Raw genomic sequence first — 27,456 nt, forward strand, 5'->3', positions numbered from 1 at the left:
ACGTTAAGGCTCTTTTGTTCCAAGTAAGAACATCCCAATTCAAACAGACTTAATCATAAATAGGAATTTATTGGTTCTTCTGACAAGTCCAGTGGTAAACACTTCAGGTGTGTCTGCATCCGACAGCCTCCCTGGCATGCGGTCTCTAGCTTCCTTCTTGGGCAGGACTACCTACCGTAATAACCATCCAACCTACTTACTAAGCAATCTCCACAGAAAATTCAAGACACCACTTTTCTACAGATCTGGCAAAGTCCAGGGGCCTGATGATTGATTACATGGCCACCATGGAGGGTCTCGGTCTCTCTCCTCTAAGTCACATGGATTAAGAGTCATGGAAGCGTAGTTCACCAGATAAAAATTAAAATGCGGTAAAAAAAAAAATGAGTTGATGGGGATTAGATGCATAGTACTCAAGTTAGCCACTACTTAATGCGATCACAAAAATGCAGAGGGGTTCAAACAGGGTGTGCAGAATGGGAAGCAAATAGAAATTTTCACACTCACTTTCCAACTGCCCAAAATTCTGCAATCAGAGTTGGCAGCTTGAAGAACTGGAGACTTGGAAATGCACTGACAGGCTTAGAAGACACATGGGAATTTTGTGCAGAAATCATGCTTTCAGTTGTCATGGCCAATCCTGCAATGCCAACCGATACCCATCAGGGTGCCTCTGCCTCGAGAGCTGGGTGTGAAACCAAGCCATGCTCACCAGGAAGACTCCTCTGGAATTGTGTAGAAAGTACACGAATCCCCGAATTATTAAGTTTCTAGGTCTGTGGCCAATTTGGGGGCAACGTTCAGTCTATCCAACACTGTCGGAGGTGACCCATTATCATTGATAACAGGATGTGCTTCCTACTCGCCTCCTGTCACCTCCAGGCACAGAACAATCTTACATAGGAAGATCCTTCTTACATAGGAAGATCCTTTTTCCTTGATCGAAATTGACCAAGACTATCGACAGGCCTTTAAATGTGCACTTTTGTGGCTTAAAGATTGTCTTGTTTTTGATGACTGATAAAAATAGGCTATATACCACCATTCAAAATATTTCCCCGGCTTTTTATTTTGAAAAATTGCAAACCCACAGAAGTTGATAGTAATACTAAAATATTAATGCTGCCTTCACACACACACAGTTTGAATCACGGTACCTGCTCTGTTAATATGCAGGTACCTTCTCCATGCTTACAACAGAACCAGTCTCATCTTAAGTGAGAGGAGCGCTGTCCTCAGGGAATCTGTGAGGACTTTTTTTTTTTTTTTTTTTTTGTAGTGCTTCACTTGTCTTATTAGAAACTCACAGCCCTTTATAAGGCCCTCAGGACAGGATTTATTCCCATTTTACAGATGTGGAAACAAACTCAGAGAGGCCCAGTGATCTATTTGCTCAAGGCCTTAAGGCAGTAAGTGACCGGCCCAACTTGGAACCAAAGACTTCTGATTTCAGTAACTCAACATACTACAGTCACTTGCCTCCTGGATACACAGTAAGAGTAAAGCCAGAGCCAAACAGATATGCAAAGAAGTGTTTTAGCTTCATTCTTCTGACAACCTGAAAGCAAATATTCAGAGACCCGTGTGCATAGTCTTATTAACCAGAAGTCTGTTATCAGGAGCATAAACCCAAAATGAAAACTGAGTGGGATGAGGCTTACTGAAATGTCTTTTAACTGCCCCTGATTTGACTTCAATATTTATTGAGTGCTTACTGTCCCTGGTATTGTGGTTGGGATAGAGAGCAAATAAGATAAAAGATCCTGCCCTTGCGGAGTTCACATTCCTGTGGCTTAATGAACGATCCAGAAGCTGCCAAGGAGAGACTGGTGGGCTGCATCTGGCTCCCAAGTGCTTTGTTTGGTCTATACAATGTTTTTGTCTTTGTATAATAAATCACCAACTGCTAGCTTCTATCTAACAAGCAACTTCTGCTGAATTCCTGAATGATAAGTAGCAGCCACCCCTACCCCTCACCCCAGTACATGACCTCTAGAAATCACTTCAGTGCTCCCCATTTCCCACCATCTTACACCCAGGCAACTGTGGCCCCATTCATGCATTTGCATTTTCCACCTGACATCCATAAGCATTTCAGCTGAAACCCCTGGGGCAAACAAATATCCAAACAAGATCATTTCAGAAAGCATTAGGTAATAAAAATAAAGTAAGCTAACGTGACAGGTGTGATATGATTGGTGGAAAGGGCTACTTCACACTGGATGGTCAGGGAGGGTCTCTCTGAAGTATAACTGAAATGGAGAACTGAATTACGACAAGCATGACAAGTCTGCCAACAGAAAAGAAGAAGGCGTCCAAGCAGGAGGAACACAGCACAGGAACAGCTTCTGCTTGAAGCAGGATATAAATTGGCTTGGTTAAATCTGTAACACCCAGTTTGGGGTGGCTGGGAGAGTGGTAACAAGATCAGAGAGGAAGGAAGAAGCCAGATTACATAGGACCTTTTAGGCCATGACAAGAATTTTGGATTTTATTCCAAGTGCGATGGGAAGCCTTTGGAAGGTTTTTGCTTGGGAACAATGTGATCTGGTTCACATTTTCAAAAATCACTCTGCTAGTTTACAGTGACTTAACAAGGAAATAGAGGAAGCAGAGGCATCAGTGAGGAAGCTACGCTATCACAGTTCAGTAGGTGACAGTGGCTAGAACCAGGATGGTAACAGAAAGATGGAGAATCAGATTCAGGATATAGATTCTAGAGTCTAACCAAAATAATTTTCTGGTGGGGTGGATGGTTGGTAGTGGCAATGGGCCAGAAGGATTAATGAAAAAAGGAGTAATTAGGGATAACTCCGAGGTTGTGCTTGTTCAAACATTTATGAGTTGGGGATGTCTAGGGGAGGCCCCAATTTTACAGGAAGAGACAGCAAGAATGTGATTTCAGATGAATAAATTTTGCCAAGATTCAAATCACCCTGGATCCTCATTTCCATTCTCCGACATCCACAGTCTCAGATCCAAAAACTTTGAACTTCTAAATGCCTAATCTCTTACCAACTCTATCCCTTCAATTTCAAATTCACTGCCTATATCCTGATTCAATCCTCCCTTTGCCTTGACTTTTACAACAGCCTTCTACAGTTATGAATTAACTAGTAAAAAACACTTAATAGCCATGTTTCCTTCTCTCTCAGTGGCCATCTTTGACGGCAGAGATCATGTCTTGTTCATATTTATCTCCAGTGCCTACTGCTGTGCTAGGCACAAAGCAGGCATACAAATATCTGACAAAATGCAAAGAGGTCTCCTCAAACAGGATATAACCTTAAAAGAGAGGAGTCCTATCTTGGAATCCTGTGATTCCCTACACAAATTAAAGCAGAACTGGATAAAAAATATATCATCAAGTTCCACAAACTTTGCTTTTCCAAGATGTGTTTCTCTTCTTTTAATTTAGTTTCAAACTACACCCAGTCCTACTTTTACCTGGTAGTTGATAAATGAGATTGGCCGACAGATAACATATGTTGCTACTCTTTTCCACCTCCAAATCTAGAGACTTTATACAGGCATATCTTCACACCATCTTTGTAAGCAGATCAAGAGAGGATTAGTCTCCATTTTATAAATTAGGAAACTGAGGCACAGAATGGAAAACCTTAATTCTTTTTTTGATGGAGTTAGAAGCTTCGCCTGTATTAAAACTAGCTCTTCCCTGACAACATACCACAGTTCTGTAATTGGAAGGTATCCCAGGCTCCTATCTCTGCAAAACTACTGGTCAGTACTCAGGCGTCCCCATGGTTTTGTCTCCACAATTACAGACTCCTTTGGGTACCACGGTGAGTTGCCACAAGGTCAAGGCCATGTCCTCTCTCTCTTCAATGTACTATTTCCCTCAGTGCCTGGTGAAGACAGATTCCTCCCATGGGCCCAGGAGAAAGAGAAGCACCTTGGTCATTAGACTGGAGGGTCAAGTAAGGCCAGGAGTCATAATGAGTAAGGAGAGACAAAGAGAGAGATATCAAAGTAGGCAATAATAGTTTCAATGGGGAAAAGGAGAGAGGAGTCACCGAGAAAATCAGAATACTCCTTTCAAAAGGTTTCCAGCTGGTTGAGTACCTGGGAAGAAAAGTGGCAGCAGTGGTGGCGGCAGCAGCATGCCAGATCCTTCCTGCCATACCCTCCCAGAGTCATTTCTTCAAGGCACCCAGGCTTCTCAGAGCCTCCTGGGCCTGGGTCAGCTGCTGCTGTAGCCTTTGGCGGGTGCTCTCGTTGGAGGCTCGCTTCAGGAGGCCCTGCATTTCCTCCACCACTGCCCGGTGGCCGGGGGTGTTGTGGAAAAGCCGCACTGCCCGGTCCCCACAGGAGGCCAGAAGCCGGCCAGTGATGTCAAAGGACAAGTCAGTGATACACTCCCCATGGACCTGCTCAAAGCACTCTTCCTTCTCACCCCGCCGGGTGTTGTAGAGATGAATACTGCTGCCACTGGCCAAAGCCAAGACCTGGGCGTCAGGGGAGAGGGCCAGGCGGCAGAGCATGGTGCTCGCCTCTTCAAAGCAGCCTGTCCTCAGCAAGTAGGGATCCTGTTGCTTCTTGTATTCCACATCTGTGTCCCACAGTTTCCACGTACCATCCTTGGAGACTGAGGCCATCCTGCAGCATGGAAAATCACGGCTCTAGCCCCAACACATGCTGGAGGGGAAGGCACTGGGACAGCAGGAGGGGCTCCAGCTAGGAAGCCAACTGCACTGCTGGGGCTACTTCCTGCCAAGGGCCAGGCACTCTACCCACTTCAGAGCTGCCACAGAGATGGGCAAAGAGTCCTGGTTGCCAAGAGGGGCTGAGAGCCCCCAGTAACCCATGAGAGAGGAGGCACTCACCTGCGGGAATCATTGGAGAAAGCGAAGAAGTGGACGGCTGCAGAGTGCCCCTTCAGTTCAAAGGCTCGCACGACCTCCTGGAAATCACCTTTTTTCCCAAAGCAGACTTCCCAAACTTTTACATCTGGGGTGAAGCCACAAGAGGCCACAAACCTGCCACACAACCAGGTTCCTTTACAACTTAAAGAGTATCTCATTTCTGCCAACCCAAAAGAGTATCTCATTTCTGCCAACCCACTAAACTTCATTCCTGAGAAAATTAGTAATCTTCTATGTAAACAACATTGTGTCTTTTAAAACCGCTTATCTACACAGGATTTCAGTTCATCCTCATGCCCATGGTATAAGATACATAGTACCCCATCCCAACCTTTTAAAAACTATAGATGACAAAAAGGGAGACTAAGGACTTGAATCTAGGTGTGCTGATTCCACACTGTATGTTCTTTCTGCTATTTGAAGCTGGCTCTCTGCTCTGTCCTTGGCCACAACTTCTGCCCATCCTAGATGCTAAGGCCCTCCTTCCTCACCTGCTGCAGGGGGATATAGCAGCATAGGTATTGTTCATCTGGTTGGTGTTGATCGTAGACAGCACATGACCTTTCAGATTCCAGATGAGGATCGTCGTGTCACTGGAAACGGTCATGATGAACTTCCCTGGGGGTGGGGGGGTAGGAAGTAGGGGGAGTGGTGGTGGTGACATGAACTGAGTCAATGACTCAACCAGGTGTCATTCCCTAAGGAGACACTTCAGAAGGCCTCTGCTTTCTCAAATACCCATGCGCCCTTCCTGGGCCAAAGGTCCCCAGACATAAGGATTTTGTTCAAGCCTATGGGTCTTACTGGCCTCCCCTGGGGAGCTGCTATGGCTCTAGGACTCCAGGAGAGCCCAGAGCCAGAGCCCCTTTGTCACACTGGAGCTGAGCATAACTCTCAAGCAGCATTAACTCATTCAGCAAATAAATGGGGCTCTTCCTTCTAGTCCTTGGTAAGCTCCATCTCCTGAATGCTTCTTACCTGTGTCTGCAATGCCAATGTTGATGACGGGTGCCTTGTGCTTTTTAGGAAAGTCCTCTGGGTTGGCTGTGAAGGTATAGCCCCCATCTTCTCGCTTGGTCATCTTAAAGACACGAAGGGTATCTCCATTGGCCAGCCAGACGATGAAGGCTCTAGAGGCAGGTAGCAGACAAGTCACTCATTTGTTTGGACACGGAGGCCTATGTGTGAGGTTTGTATGCTAGGCTCCGAGGAAAATCATGGTCTTCCTTCATGCCCCAGTCAAGCCCTGCAACTTAACTCCTTTGTTCAAAACCTCTTAATACTTCTCAGAAGATAGGACTCGCATAGCTTTGGCTCCTTTGGTGTCTCTCTAGAGTTTAGAAAACCATTATAATTTCCAGGACGAATCTGGAGCCAGGTTTCAGTACTTCCCAAGTAGGAACATATCTTCCCCTCTCTGCTTCCTTTCTGTGTAAAATGCAGAGACCTCTAGGGAGCCCCAGGCAGTGCTTAAGCTGTCCAGATACTCTTTCTGCCATCCCCAGGGAGACCCCCACCCCCACTATCCCAAGTCAGGTATGGGAAAGACATAAGCCTGGGACTGGGCTTCTGCAGGCAAAGCTGAGGCTCCATCCTGTCCCACCTGCAGTCAGGGCTGAAGCGCACCAAGGTAGCATGGTCCAGCTCCACGTTGGCTCTCAGGCTGCGGTGCTCCCGCTGCAGGAAGTCCTTGGTGCTCCAGATGCGGACAGTGCGGTCATCTGCACAGGTGGCCAGGTACTTGCCATTGCTGCTAAAGTCCATGCAAGATATGTTCCCACTGTGGCTCTAAGGGAAGGGTTGCAGGAAGTATGAACAGGGACCCCTTGGGCAGATGGGGTCTGCTGCCTGGATTAACGACAAGCTGCTGATGGGGTATGATGAGGGATTGGATGGGGCATCCCCACTAACTTTAGTCAGAGGCAGAAGGGTCTGTCATGTGCAGAGCCTTAAAAAGGAAAAGTCTATGGGGGGGGGGGGGGGCTGTGAGTCTCTGTATATGTATGCTGAGCATGGGTATCCATGTACCTTTAATGCCGCAGCCAGGAGGCGGTGAGTGAAATTGTGCTGCTGAGGCTTCTCCTTGCGAATTCGTTGATGCTGTTTCTGCTTCTTGGACTTCAAGGACTTGTCAGGTGGAAATCCATTTGCTTTTTGGCCTATGAGGAGGGACTGTGTCATCTACCCATTCACTCACTAAGCATTTCTGACCACCTGTGAGTGACCAGGCATTGAGTGGAGCAGCAAGAGACGACCAGATAAGGCCCCAAGCTTGAGAAGAGACAGTGAGGTAGGCAAAAACAGAGGCTTAGGAATCAGACTGGGTTTGGATTGTGTCTCTACCATTGAGTGACCTTGAGGAGATTACTTGCTGTTTGTCCATACAGTACCTCAATGCAACTTAGAAAAGGCACTCTCCGGGCCTGTGCAGCTCGCTGGTACATAGCACAGCCGGCTAAGTGCAGATCCTTGGCCAGACATCCCTAGGTAGGGAATTATGTGCACAACCAATTTGGTGGGCCTGGCCTTGGGCAAGTTCCTTAACTGCTCTGGCCCTTAGTTTCCTCAAAGAGAAGCTGTGAGTGCCCAACACAAGCATTAAAGGTTCAGAGGACTCCCAGAGAGAACTCAGGGATGATAAGTAGTCAACCCCTGTTGAGCACCAACCCTGTGCCGGGAATGGTGCCAGTCACTTGTGCATAAAATAGCCATTTTAATTGAGAGTCAGGCCAGGTGCAAAGCTGGCATGTGTTACATTACTCCAGATGCCCCTCAATTCCTACAGGGAATAAACTCCTGAGGCCCATAAACAGAGACCACCACAACCTGCCCTCTCCTGTCAGCATCCTGCCCTCCTCTCCCCTCACACTAAAACCCCACCAAATGCCCTTTGAGAACTGCTTGCTTCCATGCACACTGCCTTTGCCAGCGATGCTCTTCCTTCCTCCTTGGCCAAACTCTTGACACACCTGTCCTTCGAGACCCCACACCATGTGTTTCCTACTCAGTGAAGCTTCCCTTCACCAGTCCCTCCCCACCCAAAAAAGCAGGGCTGACCACCCCCACCCTTGGGTTTCCTGGTTGCTAGTACTGACCTCCTCTCTGAAACCTATTCCACTCTATGTTTCACCTACATTTTCGGATGATCTCCCTTATGCAACCGCGAGCTCCCTAAAGGAAAAATTCCTCACACCTACTGAGATAGTAGTAGCTACTTAACAAACGTTGCTCCTGTCGAGGAACTAGTCCGAGTGCTTACAAATACGCGTCTCCCCTCACCGCTCCCCGCTTTCCTAAAATAACGAGCAAGCAGCGCACCCGAGAGCTTACAAGAGCTCTGGAAGCAACCGCGGGAGACCCGGAGGCCCAGAGGGCAGCGAGCGCCTCGGCCCCCTCCACCCCCGCCGCCCGGCCTCCGAGGAAGCGGCAGCGCGGGACGCAGCCTGCAACTAGCGCTTCCTGAGGTAACTCGCTACCTCGGTAACTCGTCTCGGAAAGCGAAGCTCATTTCACAAAGGGAGAAACTGAGGCCCAGAGGGTCCGCGGCACCCCCGCCGGCCCAAACCGCACGTCGGACCACGGGGAGGCCAGGAGCAAGGTCCCCGCGGGGTGCCTCCACTCGCCCCCGCCCCACTAACCCGCGGACCGGCTGCCCGTCTCCTCCTCCGCGCGCAGCCACCCCCGCGCTACTGCCGCCGTCGCCATCAGGGCCAGCAGCCCGAGCAACAGCGACAGGCCCATCAGCTCGGGCATCTGCGGTAGCTCCATGTTGCCGGGCCCACTGCCACCTCAGCCTCCGACGACGCGGACGCCGGCACGCCTCCGCGGGACCGCGCACGCACGCGGGGCGGGGCCTGGCCGTTGGTGCGCCCCGAGGGGCGGGGTCTGGCCGTTGGACAGCCCATGGGGCGGGGCCTGACCGGCGGAGCGTCCCGGGGCGGGGCCTTGTGGTGGGCGTGTCTCTGCGGGGCGGGGCCTGTCGCTGGCGCGTCCCGGGGGGCGGGGCCTGATTCTTCTGGGGTTTGGCTGCGTCGTCTCCAAAGCTCGAGGCCGAGATATGCAGGCTTTGCTGAGTCCTCCTCTTTTTTTTTTTTTTTTAAAGATTTATTTATTTATTTATTTATTTGTTTATTTGTTTGTTTGTTTATTTATTTATTTATGATAGACATGGAGAGAGAGACACACACAGGAGGAGGGAGATCTCCAGGATCGCGCCCTGGGCCAAAGGCAGGCGCGAAACCGCTGAGCCACCCAGGGATCCCCCAGTTTAAGATTTTATTTATTTGTTCATGAGAAACACACAGAAAGAGAGAGAGAGAGAGAGAGAGGGAGAAGCAGGCTCCATGCAGGGAGCCTGACGTGGGACTTGATCCCAGGACTCCAGGATCACACCCTGGGCTGAAGGCGGCGCTAAACCGCTTGAGCCACCTGGGCTGCCCTGAGTCCTCCTCTTGAGTAATTCACTGATAATCGTTTATTAAAGGCGCTGTTCCAGCCATCACCACAGTGGGTCCTTTCGAGGAGGCAAGGCAGAGAATAATGGAACAGTGGGCGCCAAGACCAAAGACAAAAGGAAAATCAGGAGGCAGTTGCCAGGATCTAAGAGGGAGGTGATAAGGACCTAGACTTAGGTGTGGCCTGGGGAGTGGAAAGAAACTTTACAAGATTTTTAGCGAGATATTTTTATTTTGAAATTATAGATTAATGAGAAGTTGGGAGAACCAACAGGAAGTTTCCCTGTATCTTCACCTGGTTTCCCCCACTTAGTAACATATAGCTATAGTGCAATATCAAAACTGGGAAATTGGTATTGATATGATCTACAGAGCTCATCTAGATTTAATCAAAAAGGAAATATTCTGAAAGACTTATTGATAAAGTTTGAGTTAGACCTGCTTGCCTGGAAAGGAAATGTTCCCAGAACAGGGAGCACTGCCCCATCAGCCTCCCAGGCCTGCAATCCAGAATGAGTTGAATTACCAGGGTCAGAGATTCCAGATTCAAAGATTTCCATGCCCACCAGGAGCCTCTACTGACAGTGCAGGCTCTCCAGCCTTTAGAAGGACCTTCTAAGAAGAAGGACTGCTGGAGAGACCAGGTGGGGGACAGATACACCCATAAAAGCTTGACTAAGGACATAGATCCAGTCAGAGAGCAAATGGAGTGTGGCCTCATTTCCTTCCCTTTTGTCCTGGGGGGTGGGGTGGGGTTGGCATTGACTCAGCTGTAGGCTGGTGCCAAACCTTCCACATTGAGGGCTTCTGATTTAATTGGTCTAGACAGGACCTGGTTGTGAAGACTTTTTAAGCTCAAATGCACATTTAAGTTTGAGAAGCAGCTGTCAAGGATATGGTAGGCTAATACAAGACTATGTAGAAGGGGATGTTCTGTTGGACCAGGGTGATGGCTGTAGAGATGGATGCATATAAGGTCAATGGGCCAGGCCTTGGTCACAGATACTACAGGGCCCTGGGATGTTGGGAGGAGCCAAAGATACTGTTTTCAGCTTGCACAAGTGTCTGGATGGTGGCATCATTCCTGGGGATGGGGAACATGAAGAGGACCAAGTATTAGGAGGGACAGTGGGCTATAGTCTCAGAAATGAGGAGTTCTGTTTTGGTTCCTTTGAGGTTAAGGAAGCTATGAAACATCCAGAAGGAGGGGTCAGGGTGGCAGTTGGATATATGCTTTTGCAGCTCCAAGGGCAGAGCAAAGCAGATACAGAAGAGTGGATCCTTGGCAGAGAAGCCAAAGGGAATGGTATTCCCTGACGCTTGCCACATAATGAGAAGGAAGTGGTCCAGGAAGGGGCAGGTGGAGAAAAAGACTCCCACAGCAGATACTGGGAAGGCACAGTCAGGGAGGAGGGAGAGCCTGGAGAGAATTCTGGATTCACTGGGAAAGGGTAGTTCTAGAATGGGGTCCAAGGGCCCGGGGGGAAGGCAGGATGAACACTGCAAAGTGGTCATTGGATTTTGCAATGAGGGAGTCAAGTTACCTTAGTAAGAGCAAGTCAGTGTAGGGGTGAGGCTGGGGTGGAAGTGGGGACCTCAAAGACAGGGGATGAGTGGGAGGGGAGAAAAGAGGGGGAGAGCAAGTGTAGGTAGCTCTGTCAAGGGAAGGTGGCATCGGGCGGGGGGACACAGGGTCCAAGGGATGTCTTAGGGGGCCCTTTCTGGAAGGGTGTGAGTAAAAACAGCAGAGCACACTGTTAGGATTTTACTTCTCCGAGAGCCACTTCAAAACTTTGTCTGCAGCAACAAATAGCACTTAACACCTAGGTGCCCCTGTTACCTGCACAGTAGAGAGAGATGGCTAAAAGCAGAGACTAGAATCACACAGTCTGAGTGGGCATCTCACTAACCAACACAGCCCTGGGCTAGTTAACCTCTCTGTGCCTCAATTTTTCATCTGTGAAATTGGGATTATCAGTAATTATGATAACGTTTTTTAAAGATTTTATATATTTATTTGACGAGAGAACTAGAGAGTACAAGTGAGGGGAACAGCAGAGGGAGCGGGAGAAGCAGGCTTCCCATGGAGCAGGGAACCAATGTGGGGCTTGGATCCCAGGACCCTGAGATCATGACCTGAGCCAACGGCAGATGCTTAACAACTGAGCCACCCAGGCGCCCCGGTGATAACTCTTACATGGTGTCATATGCTAGTTACTGTTTAAGTGCTTTATATATATTTACTCTGAAATTCTCATAACTGGCCTATAGAGGAAGATGTTAATATATAATAAGTGAGTTAATATAAATAAAGTGCTTAAAATAGTGCTCAGCAGACAGTAAACATTAGATAAGTGTGCAGTTAGTTTTGTCATCCCTGTTATGATAACACACAAATGAGGGCAAGTGGCCACAGAAGACTGCCTGCTATTTATGTCCCACAAGCATCCACAGAAGTCCTGAGATGTGAGAGGCTTGAACTAGCTCCATGGGGAGAGGGATCCAGCCGTGAATGGAATCCGCAGCACCAAGACCATCGCCTGGTCCACAGCGGGCCCTCAGAAAAGATTTGTTAAATGGCTCAATAGAAAAATCAATGAAAAAAGAAAAAAAAGAAAAAAGAAAAATCAATGAAGTATCAGGGCCATTCACCCCAACTCCTCATCTGAGGTATCAGTTCCTTCTAAGACATCCTAACCAAGTGGCCATCCACCCTCTGCTTGCACATCTCGCATAATGGAGAGGTCACTATCCCCCACCCCCCATGTTCTCTTCAGATGTTTCCAGTGGAAGGCCCTGTCATTTCTACTTCTTGACTCAGCTCTGCCCTTTCCCAACATAAAAAGTGGTAAGCCGGGGTGCCTGGGTGGTTCAGCGGATTAAGCATCTGCCTTTGGCTCAGGTCGTTCCCAGGGTCCTGGGACTAAGCCCCTGCTCAGTGAGGGCCTGCTTCTCCCTCTCCCTGCATTCCCCTTCTGCTTGTGCTCTCTCTGTCAAGTAAATTTAAAAAAAAATTTTTAAAGAAGGTGGTAAGCTTTCCTGAACCTTTTCCTGCCCATGCAAAGAGGAGTTCCAGGATGAGTGTCTGTCACCTCTCACCAGGATGCCAGCAATAGCCTAAAACTGTACTCCCTGCCTCTGCTCTTAAGGGCCCCACTGTGGTGTATTCTCAACTCCACACCCAGAGGCATCCTGTTAAGAACTTACATCTGATCTTGTCCTATCCCTACCTACTCAAAACTTTCCAGTGCCTTCCAGCTCAGAGGAAAAGCTAAGGTCCTTTCAAGGCCACCTCCCACAGCCAACTGGCTCTCCATTCCCGAATGAGACACACTGATGGTCCCAAACAGTTTTTGTTTTTATTGGCAAGAATTCTTTACAAAATCCACACACACGCATTCACACGCATACAAGATGCCTGCCCTGGTTTGGCCACCACCTGCCCCGCTTTCTCCTGGGGTCAGACCTTCCTGGCGTCACCCAAGGATGCCATCCTGCAGCACCTCACCCCACACTGGGCTACCAGCAAAGGAGCAGAGAGTGGGAACTTCCTTTTCTGCCCCTTTGCCGAGAAGTAGAGGCCTGAGCCCCATCAAGGGGGTGGGGAGAGGAGCAGGTGGGGGAAACAATTGTCCCCCCTCCTCCTACAAGCTCCCTGAATTGCCAGCTTAGGCCCCAAGTGTCACAGCTGCTAAGGCCTAGGGATCATCATCTGGTTGAAGCTTCTCCACCCTTATTTTGCAGACTAGAAAATGAAGGTCCAAAGAAAGAGTATGAGTCCCCCCTGCCCCCTCAGGTCTCAGTGTTCATCACTTGTGGGGCAGCAACTGGAACATAGCTCTTCCTGGCTTCCAGGAGGTGGAAGAGATTTGAGCCCTGCTAAACCCTCAGGAAAGGGCACAGCCAGACCTGGGGCAGGAAGGGAGTGCCCAGAAGTCGTCCCTGGAACCCATGCCCAGGGACAGCAGCTCCTGGGCAGCTGAGTGAGCGGCAGCATCTGGCCAACACTATAAAGGTTTGCCAAGGGTGCCTTCTGTGACTGCCCGTGTGGCTTGCTCGGGAATACAGGCTGGATCTGTCAGGATACTGGTAGATGTGCTCAGCTGGCGGAGAGAGTTCAAGACAGCTGGGGAAAGACAATGAGAGAATGAAAGAGAGAGGGGGAGAGACACCTCCTGGGGTCAGGGCCCTTCCCCTGGATGCTGAAGACAAAAGGGATGAGAGAGATATACTAGCTAGCAAGATCATCAGCCCCTCCCAAGACCTCCGTCTGTAGGTGACTTGGTAGGCAGAGGACTATTCAGCGTATGTGGTGGGATGGCTAAAACTCTGGGCCTGTGGTCTGAGCAGGGTGGACACCCCTGGACATTATGGTGGGCAGGCAGTTGGCTCACATACTTGGCCGGAGAGCGGGCAGGGAGCAGTACTGGTCCAGCCAAGCCAGTGAGGTCTGGCGGAGGCTCTGCAAGCTTGCTGTGGACACCATCCCGTTGAAAGACTCGAACAGAGGCCGAATGAGGATGCTGAACTGGGCCCAGGTCAAGGAACAGGCCTGCTGATCAGCCAGGACCCTCGCCCTGCTCATGTGTAGCCCTGACATCTGGCTCAAACCCAGGGAAGGGCCTGGCCACTGTGGCATCATGAACTTTGAAGCCTGCTGCAGCCACCGCCCCCCATCCTGCCATGGCCTGTCGGGGGCCCTCTCTGCCCTTCTGGGCTGCACCCAGGGCCTCCTTCCTGAGTTTCCCTCTGCTCCCATCATAACACCGGGCACTCCTGCTGGCCAGGATGCCAAAGACCTGGAAGGACTTGAGTCTCTTCCCCTGGGGGCAGCTCTGGGCCCCTGCCTGGCCTGTGGAGCTAGCCTGCAGTCAGGCACAGCTGGGTCTGGCTCCAGCACTCACGCCACCCCTGGCCGAATGAGGATACTACCCAGAACTTCCAGTTGTGCAGCGTCCGGGTGCGGACATAGTCGTCAAACATGTCTCTCATCTGGTCGAAACGCTGGTGTGTAATGGGCACCCCAGTAGCAGGCAGCTGCTGCTGGCACAGGCTGGGGGAAAGGGGGGCCAGTCAGGGCTGGGGAGTCGGGCAGCCTACCCCCTTGCCCCAGTGCCCTTGGTCCCCCACCTACTTGATGGCAGCATTGAGCTCCTCGATCTGGTCCCGTAGCTGCTGGGCCTCCTCCTGCATGGCCGCCCGCTCTTGCTGCAGCATGGCGATGTACTCAGCCGTCTTCTGCAGCGTGGTTGCTTTGCTCACCTGTAGGCATCACCAGGGTAGGCTCAGGTGCTAGAAGTGGCCCCACTCTGTGGCCCACTGAGGCACTGGGTGGAAGGTGGAAACTGGGTGTCCAGAGGTTCCTGGGATTGGGTCTTGGACGGTGGGAGGGGGGCCTACGAAGGAGCCTTATGGTTCTGGGGGTGCCAGCTGGGGCTGGGGGCTCACCTTGAGGCTGGGCTGGGCGCTGAGTGTGCTCACCAGCCCGTGCAAGGTGTCAAACCCCAGCTTGATGTTGAAGCGCCGCTTCTGCTCTGCAGAGATGTGTGTGATGCGCCGGTTCTCAGTCTTGGGGGGCAGACAGTGGGGTGAGCCTAGGAAGGAGCATGGAAGGGCCTAGGGGTAGCAAACAGATCTTGGGATGAGGGAATGGTGCCACCTTATTGTTGTCTGGACGGCCCCGGCTGAGGATGGGTTGAGGGGGAGAGACGTGGACGCTCAGAGTCCCCAGGCCCTGCATGGAGCTGAGCTCCCCAGACAGCCGCCGCTTACCACCTGTGACAGGGACAGACAGACCCACAGACAGACCAACACAGGGGAGAGGGTCCCATTGCCCTGTTCCTCTCATCCTGGCCTCAGATGTCATCCCTCCTTCTTCCTTCCCCTTTCTCCATCCCCTGGAGTTCCCCAAGCCTTGCAAGCTCTCTTTACCGCTGTGTGCTGGGGGTGAGAGCCGCTCCGCTTTGGGGACAATCAGGGGCCTGGGAGGGGCCAATGTGGCTGGGCCTGGAGGTGGCCGGGGCGGTGTGGGGGCCGGGGTCGGGGGGAGGAAGGTGCAGGGGAATTCAGGGGCCATCTCCTGCTGGGGTGGAGAAGGGCAGAGAGTTAAAAGGAGGTAAAGCCTGGGGCCCACCCTCACCTCCCAGTGCCCACCATCTTACCGGGGACCCTGAGGGCCGAAGGAGGGTGCTGGACACAAGTGGTGGTTCCAAGGTTTGCTCAGGCTTGGCTGTACACAGGCAGAACTATGAGCGCCACTGGGGCCAGCCTCAAGACCGTCCCCCCATCCACTGGGGGGACCCAACTCCCAAGGCCCCGTCTCGCCCTTCCAGAAAGTCTGCTCCCCTTCTGGTTTCAGGGCCCATGTCCCTAATTCCTTGCCACCTCCCCATCCTGCCAGCTGAGCCTGAGCCTGCCCCTTAAACTTCACCCTCTGCTCCCCAGGCTCCCCACTTCTACATTTGGTCCCACTTTCCCTCTGTGGGATCCTGCTCTTCCCATCTCACCTGCTGTGAGCAGCTGTGTGAGGCAGGGGTTGCTGCCTCCCGCAGTGGCAGTGGAGTTGGCCGTGGCAGGGGCCAAGGTTGGGGGACTGGGCTTCCGCCCTCTAGGGGATGGGGTGGGGGGCCTGCCTCTGGGCCGCATGCTTTGGGGTACTGTGAAGTGGGGCCCAAATTGGGGCTCCAGATATCCCGAGGGTAGAAGGTCTATGGGGAAGGGGGGAGGGGCAGGGCCTGGGCCAGGCTGTGGGGTCGGTGGGAAGGCAGTGGGAGCAGGCAGTGGGGACACTCCTGGGGCAGGTGGGATGGTAGAGAAGGGGAATCTGGGAGAGAAGAGAGGTTCTTCCTGCAGCAAGGCAGGGGGAGGAGCCATGGGAGGGAAGGTGGGGGGGGCACAGGGCTCTAGGCCAGGCCCCTTGGCAAGGGCAGGGTATTGGAAGAGCGGTGGGGGTACTGGAGGGGGTGGCAGCTTGGGCTTGGGGTCTTCAGGAAGGAGGAAATCAGAGTTCAGGAAGGCACTGGAATCTAGCGGGCCAGGGCAGCTGCTCCGGGCCTGGTTGGGGAACAAACAGAGAGCAGGGGGGGAACAGCTGGCTTTTGTAGCCACCCTGGCAGCCTCTTGCCCTGGCTGAGCTCTGGACTGGGCACTGGGAGAGACAGGAGAAATGGTCCCTCCTGTCCCCACCCCCCACACACCAAAGGAAATTGTAATCTAATGAGAGGTGGGAGTGGAACACACGTATGCACCTATTAGGTGTGAGAAAGAGCATCAGTCTTCCTGCCTATATTTGCATTTGCCAGATAATTTCTCCATCCAGCCACCAATCCATCCACTAACCCATCATCCTCCGTTCACCTATATGTCCTCTCACTGCTCTGTCCTCCAGCCCACCAGGTATTAGCCCATTCACCAATCCATCCAACCGTCTCTCCTTAATTCATCCACCAACCCATTCATAATCCATCCACCCATCCACCATCTGTTCCCTGACCAGCCACTTATTCAGCCACCAGCCTATTCATCAACCCATCAAACTATGCATCTTCAAATCCATCTACCAGCCCTTCCATCCAACCGACCACTCACCTACCTAAATGTACACCAACCCATGTAAGCAACCACCTCCATCTACAACCCATCTATCAATTCATCAACACCCCATCCATCTACACACTCATTGGGCAACCATTTACCCAGTGCTGCCAATGTGCTTGGACTGTGCTAGGTATGGAACATGGAGTGGCGAGCAAGGCTTAGCTCTTCCAGCAAGGAGCTCACTGTCTAGTTGAGGAGATCTCTCAACGATGAACTACAAGAATGCCTGAACAGGCTGATGATAGAGGGAAAAGGCTTCTGACCAAGCAGCAGGGAGGTGACATCTGAATTGAGCCTGTGAGTTCCCAATCCACAATGGCAGGTTCACCATTTCCTAAACACTCACACTGAGCTTTCTGTCTCCATGGGCTCATTTGTGCTTGTCTCCTCATCTGGCTTGCCTTCTATTGGTCTCTTTTTCTGTCCAAACCCAATCCATTCACTAAGCCCAGAACCTCCCCTCCTCCAGGAAGCCTTTCACAAGCAACCCACTCTTCAGTGGTACCCTGGCTCCATGCCCCTACCCCCAGCCTCCCTTCTACAACCACCTGGTCCAGTAATGCTTCACGATCTTTCCATCCCAGCTGAATGGTGCCCTCTCACAGGGCAGAGATGGGCTCTCTCTCCCCCTTCAGTCCCTCTCAGTCAACCAAGCACAGGACTGGGCACTCAGGAAGTACCCTATCTCCCAGAAACAGGTAGGTGACCTAGGCAGGACTGAGTGTAGCAGAGCGGGAGCTCACCTGCAGGCGGTTATGCCCTGAGAGGTGGGTCACGCCTGATGAGGCAGGGGGCACCTCTGAGCCCAGGATCCCACTGCTGAAGAAAGGGTCAGCCATGGGGCCAAAGCTGGGGGGCTCCGGGAAATGTGAAGGCGTGGGCGTCTGTGGGGGGCGGTAGCTGGTGAAGAAATCTGTAATTCAGACATACAGGGCGGTGGTAGTTAGGGTTAAGGCCAGGCGGGCCTGGAGGCTGTGGGAGGAGAGTGGGCCTTGTGCCCTGTCCCCAGGCTGGGCCAGCCTGACTGGCAGTGAGGTGGGGGTAGGCGGGGGAGGGGGGGCTTCCACAGGAGATTGTGAAATTGGGAGAGTTTCTGTCTGTCTCAGGGGAAGCAGCAACAGAGGTTCGGGTGGGATGGGCCTGCATGCAGGACAGCAGAGGCAGGGTGGGGGAGTGAGTGGGACCCCGGGAAATAGTCCTCCCACTGAACCCCACACTTGGCTCATGAGGCCCCTTTTCCCATCCCAACCCTGGACATTCCTCTCTTTTGCTTCTGTTACCAGCTCTGCTGGGGCCATAGAAAGGGGCAGGGTAATAGAGTGTGCCAGGGAGGGAGAGGGGTGGGGTGCAAGGGGTGGAGGTCTGGCATAGGGAAGAGCCCCAGGGTGACAGCAATTCAGGGGTGAGTTAGAGGTGAGAGGGGTCAGGAGGTCAGTGGGTCTGGAGTAAGTTGGTTTGTTGGAAGGTCCAGTGGGGCCTCAAAAGTAGAGCCTAGGAGTGGGGTGGAGGGCTAAGGGGGTCATAGCAGAGGTAAGCGGGTGGGCTCAGGGTGAAGGCAGGAGTGAGGGAGGGCTGGAAAGCCTGGAAGAGCTGGCGGGGAGGGGGCAGCCAGATTGTCTGAGGTGTGGGTTGTGTAAGCCCCAGGCTATTCTGGTTTTGGGAAGCAGCTGCCTGTGGCCTAACCACATCCCGGGCCTGGGCGCCACCCGCCCACCCGCTCCCTTCCGGGCACCTTTCTCTGACCCTGACAGCCTTTGGCCTGAACCAGCTCCCAAGGCCTCCTGGTCTGGTCAGACCCAGCCCCACTGGCCTTGAATGGGCCCTGGCTCCCTGGCCAGGGGAGCTGGTCAGACTTCTCTCCCAAAGGCCACTCTGAAGGAGACCCAGGCCTGGGACAGATAAGCCCACACCAGACCTGGAGGCTGATGGGGGTTAAACTTGTATGTGCATCTTATGTGACTCTGGTGACCATGTGTCGCTGGAAGGCTGGCTCTGGGGGTGTCAATGTGTGATCTCATGCAAAACACTTCCCTGCATGTGTGTGCCTGCCCCAATGTCTGTAGTTCTGTCTGGGTCTGTATGTGCCTGCCTTGATGTGAAGTGCTCCGCATGTGCATAGCTGCTCTGTGCCCAGGTATGCGCGTCTGGGTTGGTGCGCATGTGTGCCTGCACACAGGGACTCATGTGTGTCCTTGACCACCCAATCAGAAAGGATCTTTTTGTCCTACTGCCTCCCTTTAACTGAGGGACTGGGTGGCAGAGGGCCCCCTCAGCCGGCAGAGACCATGGGTCTCATCGCTAGGCCCCTTGAGGTCTAACTCTAGAACCAGCCACATACTGGCCTGCACCCTGTTGCTCCCTAGCTCCCAGCGCTCTGTGGGGCTCACAGGGTAATGAGCCCAGTCACTACCACCCCCTGTCATAGTCTCCCCTTCATTATTCCTTCCCTCTTCCTAACCCTAGCTGATCACCCACAGAGCCCTGGTCCCCCCCAGCTTCTATACATTGATGTACATCCCTCCCTGAGGCCCTCTCCTGCTCCAAGCCTCCACCCCTTCCTTGAACACTCCTCCTCAAGCCCCCTCCCTCCATGGAGTTCTGGCCTTCTCACCGGGTTTCCTCTCAAGTGAGAAGCTCTTGGGGACAATCAGAGCAGTAGCCCTGTTGGCCTTGGCACTCCCTGCCCTCCCTGTGCGTGGAGCGCCAGAGGGGGCCACGCTAGCCACCTCCTCTGCATGACCCACATCCCCTACCCTTGGTTGCATGCTCACCTCCACCCCAGCAGCCACCCTGGATGGAGAAAAGTGGCTTCTTAGCCCCAGATTTGGCCCAGAGTCCACGGTGGAGGCAGTTTCCTACCTGTGGCAGGGGTGTGTGTGCCCAGACAGGACCGCTGCCCTCCCAGGCTGGTCTGCTCTCTGGGCACTGCCATCAACACTTCTGCCCCCACCACCCCTACCCTGCCCAGGGCTGAGGCAGGGGTGGGGGTGGTTCCTCATTCCCTAGTTCCCGCCCCACCTCTTGATTGACAGGCCTAGGACCCTGTGGGGAAGAAGTGGAGGGGCCATTGAAACTAAGCCTTTATGCCAGAAACCCCCTTTCTACCCCCTTGGGCTTTGGCTGAGACAAGACAAGCCTCTATGGCTACCTGACCCTGAGCATGGCTCCAGAGTCCCCTGAAAAAATGATTATCAGGGACAGATTCCAAGATCTACAGCTAAGTAAAGAAAGCGATGTCAGGCAGTCTATTGGAAAACAAAAGGAAACCTTTGTGCACAGGTGCTTATACAGACATGGGTATCTCCAAGAGGATACAAGAAACCAGTGACCTAGTGGCCCTGGGGTCAGGAAAGGGAGGTACTTGTTTCTACATGTTACTTTAAAAAAAATGCTTTACAAGATTTAATTCCTGGGATTTTCTTAAAAACAACATAGGAAGTAGGTGAGGTCTGGGTGAGGTCTACATGAAACCAGACTGGTCAGAGTTGATATATGTTGAAGTTGGTGATGGTTACATGAGGGTTCAGTGAACCACTCTCTCTCTACTTGTGTGTATGTTTGGAATGTTCTTTTTTTTTTTTAATATTTTAAATATTTATTTATTTGAGAGAGCGAGCACGAGTGGGAGGAGGGACAGAGGGCGAGGGAGAAGCAGACTCCTCACTAAGCAGGGAGCCCGACATGGGGCTTGATTCCAGGGTCCTGGGATCATGACCTGAGTCGAAGGCAGATGCTTAATGGGCTGAGCCACCCAGATGCATATTCTTTAATAGTTTTTAAGGAGAATTGTGTAAACAATAAACAGGCCCAAACAGATCAAAGTCCCTCTCTCTCCTGAGATTCCCAACATCCACTAAGTCCCTCTCTCTCCTGAGATTCCCAACATCCACTACTTTCCTGGGAGCTCACAGAGCCTTTAGCTTCCAATGTGCCTGGGCCCTGGCCCTTGCCTAGGCACCCAGTCTGTCCCTGCTCTCACCTGTGGCCGTATCAGTTGTATCCCACGTCCAGACAAAGAAAGACCAGGAAGGGCCCTCAGAAATCATTTAACCATCCATCCTCCCAGATGGGCCTAGGACGGGGCCTCAGGTCTGGTGGTCATCTAGGAACTATCCTCATGCTGACCCTCCCCCCACCACCTGTCCACCCTACCCAGCAGGGGACGCTGCCTCACCTGAGATCTCCATGAAGTCGTCCAGGCTGGGCTGCAGAGGTGTCAGGTCTGGTTGGATCATGTCAGCATTGCCCACATAGGCTGGAGAGGGCAGTGGTGAGGTCAGGAGTGGCAAGGCAGGATGGAGTGGGGGCCGTCCACCCTTGGCCATCCTCCCTCGGCTTCCCGGATTCTCAAGGCCTCCCTCTCCAGATGCAGGCCCTCACCATCCTCAGGGGGCAGCTGCAAGGGTGCGGAGCTGGGCTGCGTCATGGTGAAGAGCGTGTCGGAGATGTCGGACAAAAAGCAGTCGAGGTCCAGAAGCTGCCGGCCACCGGGCTCCTTCTCCGGGCCCCCAAGCAGCACGGGCACAACGCTGGAGAAGAGCTGCTCGCACCATCGCTCCGGTGGCTGCCAATCCCCTTCGGCCTAGGGAGACAGAGCCTTCAGCAGCCACGGGAGGGACGCAGGGGTCTCGTGCTGCCCCTCACCCTCCCATGTGCCCTGCACCTAGAGGATGACATGCTTAGCAGGTCTGGAGCCTCTGCAGGCCTGGCCCTCCTCACCTCTCTCTGGAGGACTCAGTTGGCTGCCTGGAAGGCCTATGGTCACCCCACTGGCTCCTAATGACTGACCCCCAGCAGATAGAGCTGGAGGGCCTGCTGAATGGATAAGGATCTGCTTCCTGCCCCTATACTTTTTCCTGCCTGGAACCCCAGTTTTTAGGGACTTGGGTCCTCCATGCCTCCCACCACTTGCTGGGCTAACCAGAAGACTTGGGGTCTTCCCACCACTGCGCTCAAAGACTTCCCCTCCTCCGGAGTGAAGGGCTCAATGAGCTAGAGGACAGCAGTCACACCCACTGCCCTCAAGTCCCTCCAGGACCCTCGCTGGCCCCTGCCTCACCCACCTGGAGGGAAGCACCCACCTGCTTTGGAGCCAGAAGATCCCCTTCCCTGCTGGATTTACGGAGCTGCAGGAACACACAGAGGTGGACACTGGATCGCCTGTCCCTCTTCTATCACTGCCCGCCAAGGCCTCCCCTGCTCACAAGCTCCCCGGGACGAACGGGATCCCCAATTCCCTTCAGGAGCTCCCCTGCGCCTGGAGGTACGGAGGTGGCGAAGAGACTCTGGGCCACACGGTGGCGCTGTCAGCCTGGGTCTTAATGGGAGGCGGGGTCGGGGTTGGGTCGGGGTGGGGGTGGGAGGGAGACCCACCGGCTCTTCCCAGAGCAGCAGTGGTCAGCAGCCACCCCCCACCCCCGTGCCCCTCCCCTACTGACCCGTTTCTTGTAGTAGATGCGCCACTTGTGGTACTCGCGCATCACCACCTCGATGCGCCGCTTCCAGTAATTGCCCTCCAGGACGACGGCCTGGGGAGGGTCGGGGAGGGGCTCAGTGAGACGGCCGGCACCGAGCCCACCCCTCACCCAGTCCCCACCTGGGCCAGCCCCTCCTGCCCCGCGCTCCGAGGGACTGAAGAAGGGCGCGTGGCAGGGAGGCCTGCAGGCTCGGGGTCCCTGGGCTCTGCTACCTCTGGTTTCCGGTGCTCATCAGCCTCAGGCCCCTGCAGGGGGGTCACGAAGCCACAGACGGGGCTCTTCCTCCGCTCCACATCTGAGAGAAGGGGGCCAGGTCAGGAGGGTACCCAGCTTCTTCACCTCCACCCCAAGGGGGCTAGGACCCCAGGGCCACACTATGAAATCCTGCTTAGCTTCTGATGTTTAGATTAAGTGCCACCTCCTCCAGGAAGCCTTCCTGCCTGCTCTAGCCCTCCCAGAACTCCCTTTTTGATGGGACCCTGTGAAAGGAACCTCCCTACTCCTCCTCCGCCTCCCTTGGGAGCCCAGTAGGGGTGCAGGTAACACTGGCTGAATGGGATTGTGGGACCACAGGAACTGAGCTGCTCCAAAGCCAGGCATGCAGGCCAGGGCCTGGAGCCCTTGGTCCCCTGCCTCAGGCTCCTTGACACTACCCAATCTGATGCCAGCACCTCTTGTCCGCTCAGGCCACCTAGCTGAGCCATTTCAACACCTCCTCCACTCCCTTCCTTCTCTCCAATCCAATCTCCCTCTCCCCCAGGCTCCTTCTTTGGGGCCCATAAACACATACCACATGTGCCTCCTAAACTTTCCCTTCCCTTGCTACACCAACAAGGTAATCTTTCCTTTCACCCCTTTACTTTGCGGCTAGTTCTGGAAGAGTTGTCATCAGCACCTCCACTTGGTGCCTCCTGGTTTCCTCTTCACTTCCTGTAACTCAGCACCTGCCCCCACTGCCCAGCCAAGACCCTTACTCTTCCGCCTTCCCCGGGCCCTTCCTCCTGGACCTCGGGTTTGGAGCACTGAACCTTCCCTTGGTTCTCCTGCCTCTTTGACCATTTTCACTGGCTCTTCTGCAAGTCCTGCCCCCAAACCTCTCTCGTCTTGCCCCATTCCAGCTGCAGACTTATTTTCCAGCTGCCCATAGAATCTCTATCAGGATGTACCAAAACTTGGGGGGAGGGGGAATTTAAAAAAAAAAAAAAAAGGATGTCCCAAAACTTGCCACTCTCAGATGTTTGGAAACATCCCTCCCAAGCCTGCGCCTCCTCTAGAGGCCAACACTGCCTCCCAATCACAGAAACTGTTCCATCAACCCCCAGCATTCCTATGTGTGGACTAATTGCCTCACTCCTGAGCTGTGTAGCATTTCCATTACTGTCCCCTCCCTCCATATTCTGTTACCCCGAGGGTCTGGTGTCATCTCTCACCTGGACCTTCCTGCCTCTAGCCTCACCCTCTCCAGCCCACCTTCCTGCTGTGGCCGGTAGACCCTCCCTGACTCCCTGTACCTCCCAGGTAAAGTTCACACCCCTTACCTTGGCTTCCAAGCCCTCCATGACTGGCCTCTCTGCTTCTGCCCCCTTCTTACCTCCTTCACATGCTCCACCTTGAAGCCAAACAGCTTCAGCCACAGCCCACCCTCTGGCTTTATTCTACACAGATGCCCTTCCCTTCCATCCTCTGCCTCACTCACATCTGCCCACCCATCAGGAGAGCCCAGGGCAGTTCCCTCTTCCAGGAAGCCCCCCCTCCTCTGAAACCCCACAGTCTTATCTGCCTCATTCTGCACTTGGCCTTGGCCATTTCTCTGCATGCTGGCCTCCCTGCTGAGAGTAAAAGCAGAAGCTGTTGCTCCGTAGCCTCAAATCCCTGAACCTGGCACAGAGCTTGGCACACAGTAGGGCTTCCGACCCCTGGGATCCCCATGCAGTGATTTTTCCCACCTCAGCCCTCAGCAGACCCTCTGGGACAATTAAGACGGCGGAGGGTGGTAGGGGTGGGGGTGGGGCTACTACTCAGACATGAAATATATTGGGATCTTCAGCATGATTCATGAAATTCTGTCCTAAAGGACAGTCTCCAAAGTGATCCCCATGGGACTAGGGGAGGGGGTTTGTCCTGGTGGTTGAGCAGTGGCTTGGAAAACAAAGGGATGGGCTTCTGGGTGTATGTGGACTGCCAGGGGGTGACAGCAAGGAGAGTCTCAAACAGTACTGCCCTGGCTTCCCAGATAGAGGGAATGAGCACCAGGAAACAATCAGTTTGTCCAGGGTCCCCAGAGGGTCAGGTCCGAGCAGACCTGGCCTGGCTGGGCCCTCCCTCCCCCATCCCAAGGACCCTATACTCTAGACAGAAGGGCAGCGACCACATGACTCCTGGGACTGGGGCAGGCTTCACTGAACACTGATTAAGTTCACCCATTCAGGAAGCCCCTTGCACTATGCTGGGACAGATGCTGGGACAGGGAATCCGCAGATGAATCAGAGCACTCACAGCTTAGTTGGAGAGATAAGGAAAATACACACAGAACATGAGCAAGGCGGGGAGCCCAAACAGAAGAGGTGTACAGTGCTCTGGGAGCTCAGAGGACGCCAGGATAATTTGGGGGTGCAGGAAAGGAGGGGGGGTCTTGGAGCCCAGGAACCGGCAGACAGGTGGCAGGTATGAGGGGGATGAGCCAGGCAGCTATCTAGCAGTCCCCACTCCTCTCCCTTTCCCAATAATATAATCACCTTCAGGGAGCCCTTGTGTGTGTCAGGCCCTGTGCTGAGATACGATCTTACTGAAAACTCACAGCAAACCTCAGAGCAGGACCTACTGTTACTCCCACTTTGCAGATAAGTGATCTTCAGCTAGGGAGGCTAGGGACTTTCCCAAGGTCACACAGTGGGAGCATCCTAGAACTTGACTCCAACCCCTCTCTGTCTGACACAGAACCTGGGGTGCTTCCAGCAACTCAGACAGTAGCCAGAGACCAGGGTCTGCCTGTCTGGCTGACGACCCTGGGTGGCATCAGAAATTTTTTCTGCAGAGAGGAGTTGGCATCCCATCCAGCTTTGTTGGGGAGGGGTAGAGAGTGCGGGGGTAGCGGGGGCAGAGTGACTCCTTCTGGCATATCAGCTTCCTGGTTTGGGTAGGGCCCTTCTTACAAGTTCTCAGGTGAGGACTGGAAGCCAGCCAGCTGGGAGCAGTGGAAGGAGCATTGGGCTCAGAGGAGGAAAGCCCTGGACTTCCAACCAGTCACAGCTCTGCTCTTTTTCTGCTCCATGACCCTGAACAAGTTACTGGCCTTCTGGGCCTTACTTGCTCATCCATAAAATGGGGGTAATAATACCTATCTACTTGGGTTGCCAGGAAGCCTCAAATAAGATGGTTTATGAAGTACCAGGTGCCATAGATAAATAGAAACCAGAAAACCCTCCCTCTCTCTGCTTGGATGGAATCCAGTGGAGCCAGGACAGAGAATACTGCATTTGGCCCCTCCTGGCTGTATGTTCCCAGCTCAGGGCAGCCTTTGATCTTGTAGCAAGACTTGACTCAGTCAGACAAGGTCCCAATCCAGGGCCGACTGGTCTGAGGCTGCTCAGTCTCTGCTCCCCTGCTATGGTGGTGGTGGTGATGGTGGGGGCTCATGTCCCCAAATGAATGATTGTGACCTCCTCAATGGTATATCAGATTCAACCATCATTTATTTAGCACCAGCTATTGTGCTTTGTGCCAGGCCCATTCATACCTGTTATCCCCAGGCCAACCAGGAAAAGTAGGACTGTTGGCCTTATTTTATAAAAGAGTAAATAGATTCAGAGAGGTTAGTCACATAGCCTGCGGTCACACAGCCAGCAAGGGCAGAGACTAGGTAGGAAAGAAGCTCTGGGCAACTCCCAAGTCTGCAGGCCCCTCCGCTCTACCACATGGCCTCTCTGGGCCCCCTGTCCCCACCCCCAGTCTCCATGGGGGCACCTCCTAGGGGTTGCATCAGGGTTTCAGTGAAAGGTTGGTAGAGACCCAGGTAAGATCCTTATTTCCTATTTTCGATGTGATGCTATTGGCCCAGACAGCATCTAGCACCTCTTCCTACCCTGGCATTTGAGGTAGTCTGGACTGATGGAATGTAGAAAGGGCCTTGGATTGCCCTGCAAACCTCTGCCCACCTTCCAAAGGGTGACCCTTGCTGTGCCTAGCGTCCCAGTGGAGAGCACCTTTTGGGACACATTCCCTGAGACCCTCTGGAGGTCAGATGCCGGTCCTGGCCCTAAGGGTCGTGGGTGTTTCCTGGGCGCCCGCCCCTCCCACTGCAGCCCCTCTGCTGGGGGGGCCCCTGATGCCCACTCACACTGGATGTACCAGGCCCTCCAGATGGCGTTGTTGAGGCGGATCTTGTCCCGGCAAAGCAGCTTGAGGCCTTTGAAATTCTTCCACTTGGGAGACACCAGCTTGCCACTGTCAGAGGGAGAAGGCTGGGTCAGGCAGGGAGGGTGGGGGGGGGGGGGTTTACGGGGGAAGCTAAGAGGGGCCTCCTGCAGGGCTGGCTCCCCGGCTCTTCCGAACACTGAGTACTCATGCATGCGGGCCATCAAAGGGCTCCCCGCTCCCAGAATCCTGCAAATCCTGCCCCACACTCTAACCTGCCTGAAATTCCTACCCTGAGTCTCAGACCTTTAAAAAATATCCCCCAAGGTCCCTGCTAGGAGCCCTTGTATTCTCTGGTGGAAGCTGCTCATTAACCTACCACCAAAACTAAAGCCAGGGCTGAAACCTATTTACCAGGACAATAATGCCAGTGGCCTCACAGACATCTGTCTGTATGCCTGTTCAGGAGGGTTCCCAGACCCATTTCTTACAGAAGGAAACTGAGTGTCAGGAAGCCAAAGGGACATGCCCAAGGTCACTTGGTGGAGATTCATTCAGGCCCTATGGCTTTTCTCCACCTGACTCACTGTCCCCCCAGGGGATGGATAAGGTATGGGGAGGGAGTCTCTAAACCAGAAGTGGCCTCCAAGCAGCCAGCTGCTTTTTCACTGCCCTTCTGGCGTCTGCCCCCTC

General features: G+C 53.3%; 2 protein-coding genes across 10 annotated transcripts in view; both read right to left on the reverse strand.

The window, feature by feature from the left end:
- Nucleotides 1-49: 49 nt before the first annotated feature.
- Nucleotides 50-8,745, reverse strand: TBL2 (transducin beta like 2). The gene is made up of 7 exons (XM_072837451.1): nt 8,522-8,745; nt 6,912-7,042; nt 6,487-6,671; nt 5,862-6,013; nt 5,375-5,501; nt 4,845-4,997; nt 50-4,617 (listed from the first exon to the last, which is right to left on the reverse strand). Exons 1-7 carry the CDS (start codon nt 8,649-8,651, stop codon nt 4,155-4,157), a joined length of 1,341 nt encoding a protein of 446 aa, XP_072693552.1. The 5' UTR covers nt 8,652-8,745; the 3' UTR covers nt 50-4,154.
- Nucleotides 8,746-12,677: 3,932 nt separating this feature from the next.
- The window catches only part of MLXIPL (MLX interacting protein like), a 34,784-nt gene continuing 20,005 nt past the window's right edge, over nt 12,678-27,456 (reverse strand). For 4 of the 9 annotated variants that reach the window (XM_072837456.1, XM_072837460.1, XM_072837458.1 and 1 more), the window contains exons 2-16: nt 26,747-26,853; nt 22,623-22,705; nt 22,372-22,461; nt 22,015-22,059; nt 21,314-21,515; nt 21,108-21,188; nt 17,677-17,846; nt 15,844-16,390; nt 15,499-15,566; nt 14,997-15,419; nt 14,786-14,905; nt 14,472-14,599; nt 14,267-14,390; nt 13,736-13,865; nt 12,678-13,463 (exon numbers count right to left, since the gene is read on the reverse strand). In XM_072837456.1, coding sequence (XP_072693557.1) covers nt 13,345-13,463; nt 13,736-13,865; nt 14,267-14,390; nt 14,472-14,599; nt 14,786-14,905; nt 14,997-15,419; nt 15,499-15,566; nt 15,844-16,390; nt 17,677-17,846; nt 21,108-21,188; nt 21,314-21,515; nt 22,015-22,059; nt 22,372-22,461; nt 22,623-22,705; nt 26,747-26,853 — 2,437 coding nt within the window. In that variant the 3' untranslated portion in view covers nt 12,678-13,344. Of the gene's footprint in view, nt 13,464-13,735; nt 13,866-14,266; nt 14,391-14,471; nt 14,600-14,785; nt 14,932-14,996; nt 15,420-15,498; nt 15,567-15,843; nt 16,391-17,676; nt 17,847-21,107; nt 21,189-21,313; nt 21,516-22,014; nt 22,060-22,371; nt 22,462-22,622; nt 22,706-23,948; nt 24,111-26,746; nt 26,854-27,456 lie in introns of those variants that run through there. The other 5 variants (XM_072837457.1, XM_072837455.1, XM_072837459.1 and 2 more) reach the window with 5 other exon arrangements.

Source organism: Canis lupus, chromosome 8 (assembly GCF_048164855.1).
Source record: "Canis lupus baileyi chromosome 8, mCanLup2.hap1, whole genome shotgun sequence".
Classification (NCBI taxonomy): domain Eukaryota; kingdom Metazoa; phylum Chordata; class Mammalia; order Carnivora; family Canidae; genus Canis; species Canis lupus.

Excerpts from the sequence above, each read along its gene's own strand:
- TBL2 (XM_072837451.1), bottom strand. The coding sequence starts at position 8,651 with ATGGAGCTACCGCAGATGCCCGAGCTGATGGGCCTGTCGCTGTTGCTC. Across the intron at positions 7,043-8,521 it reads GACGGGCAGCCGGTCCGCGG|GCCAAAAAGCAAATGGATTT; the intron begins GTTAGTGGGGCG and ends CCCTCCTCATAG. Across the intron at positions 4,618-4,844 it reads TTCTCCAATGATTCCCGCAG|GATGGCCTCAGTCTCCAAGG; the intron begins GTGAGTGCCTCC and ends TCCATGCTGCAG.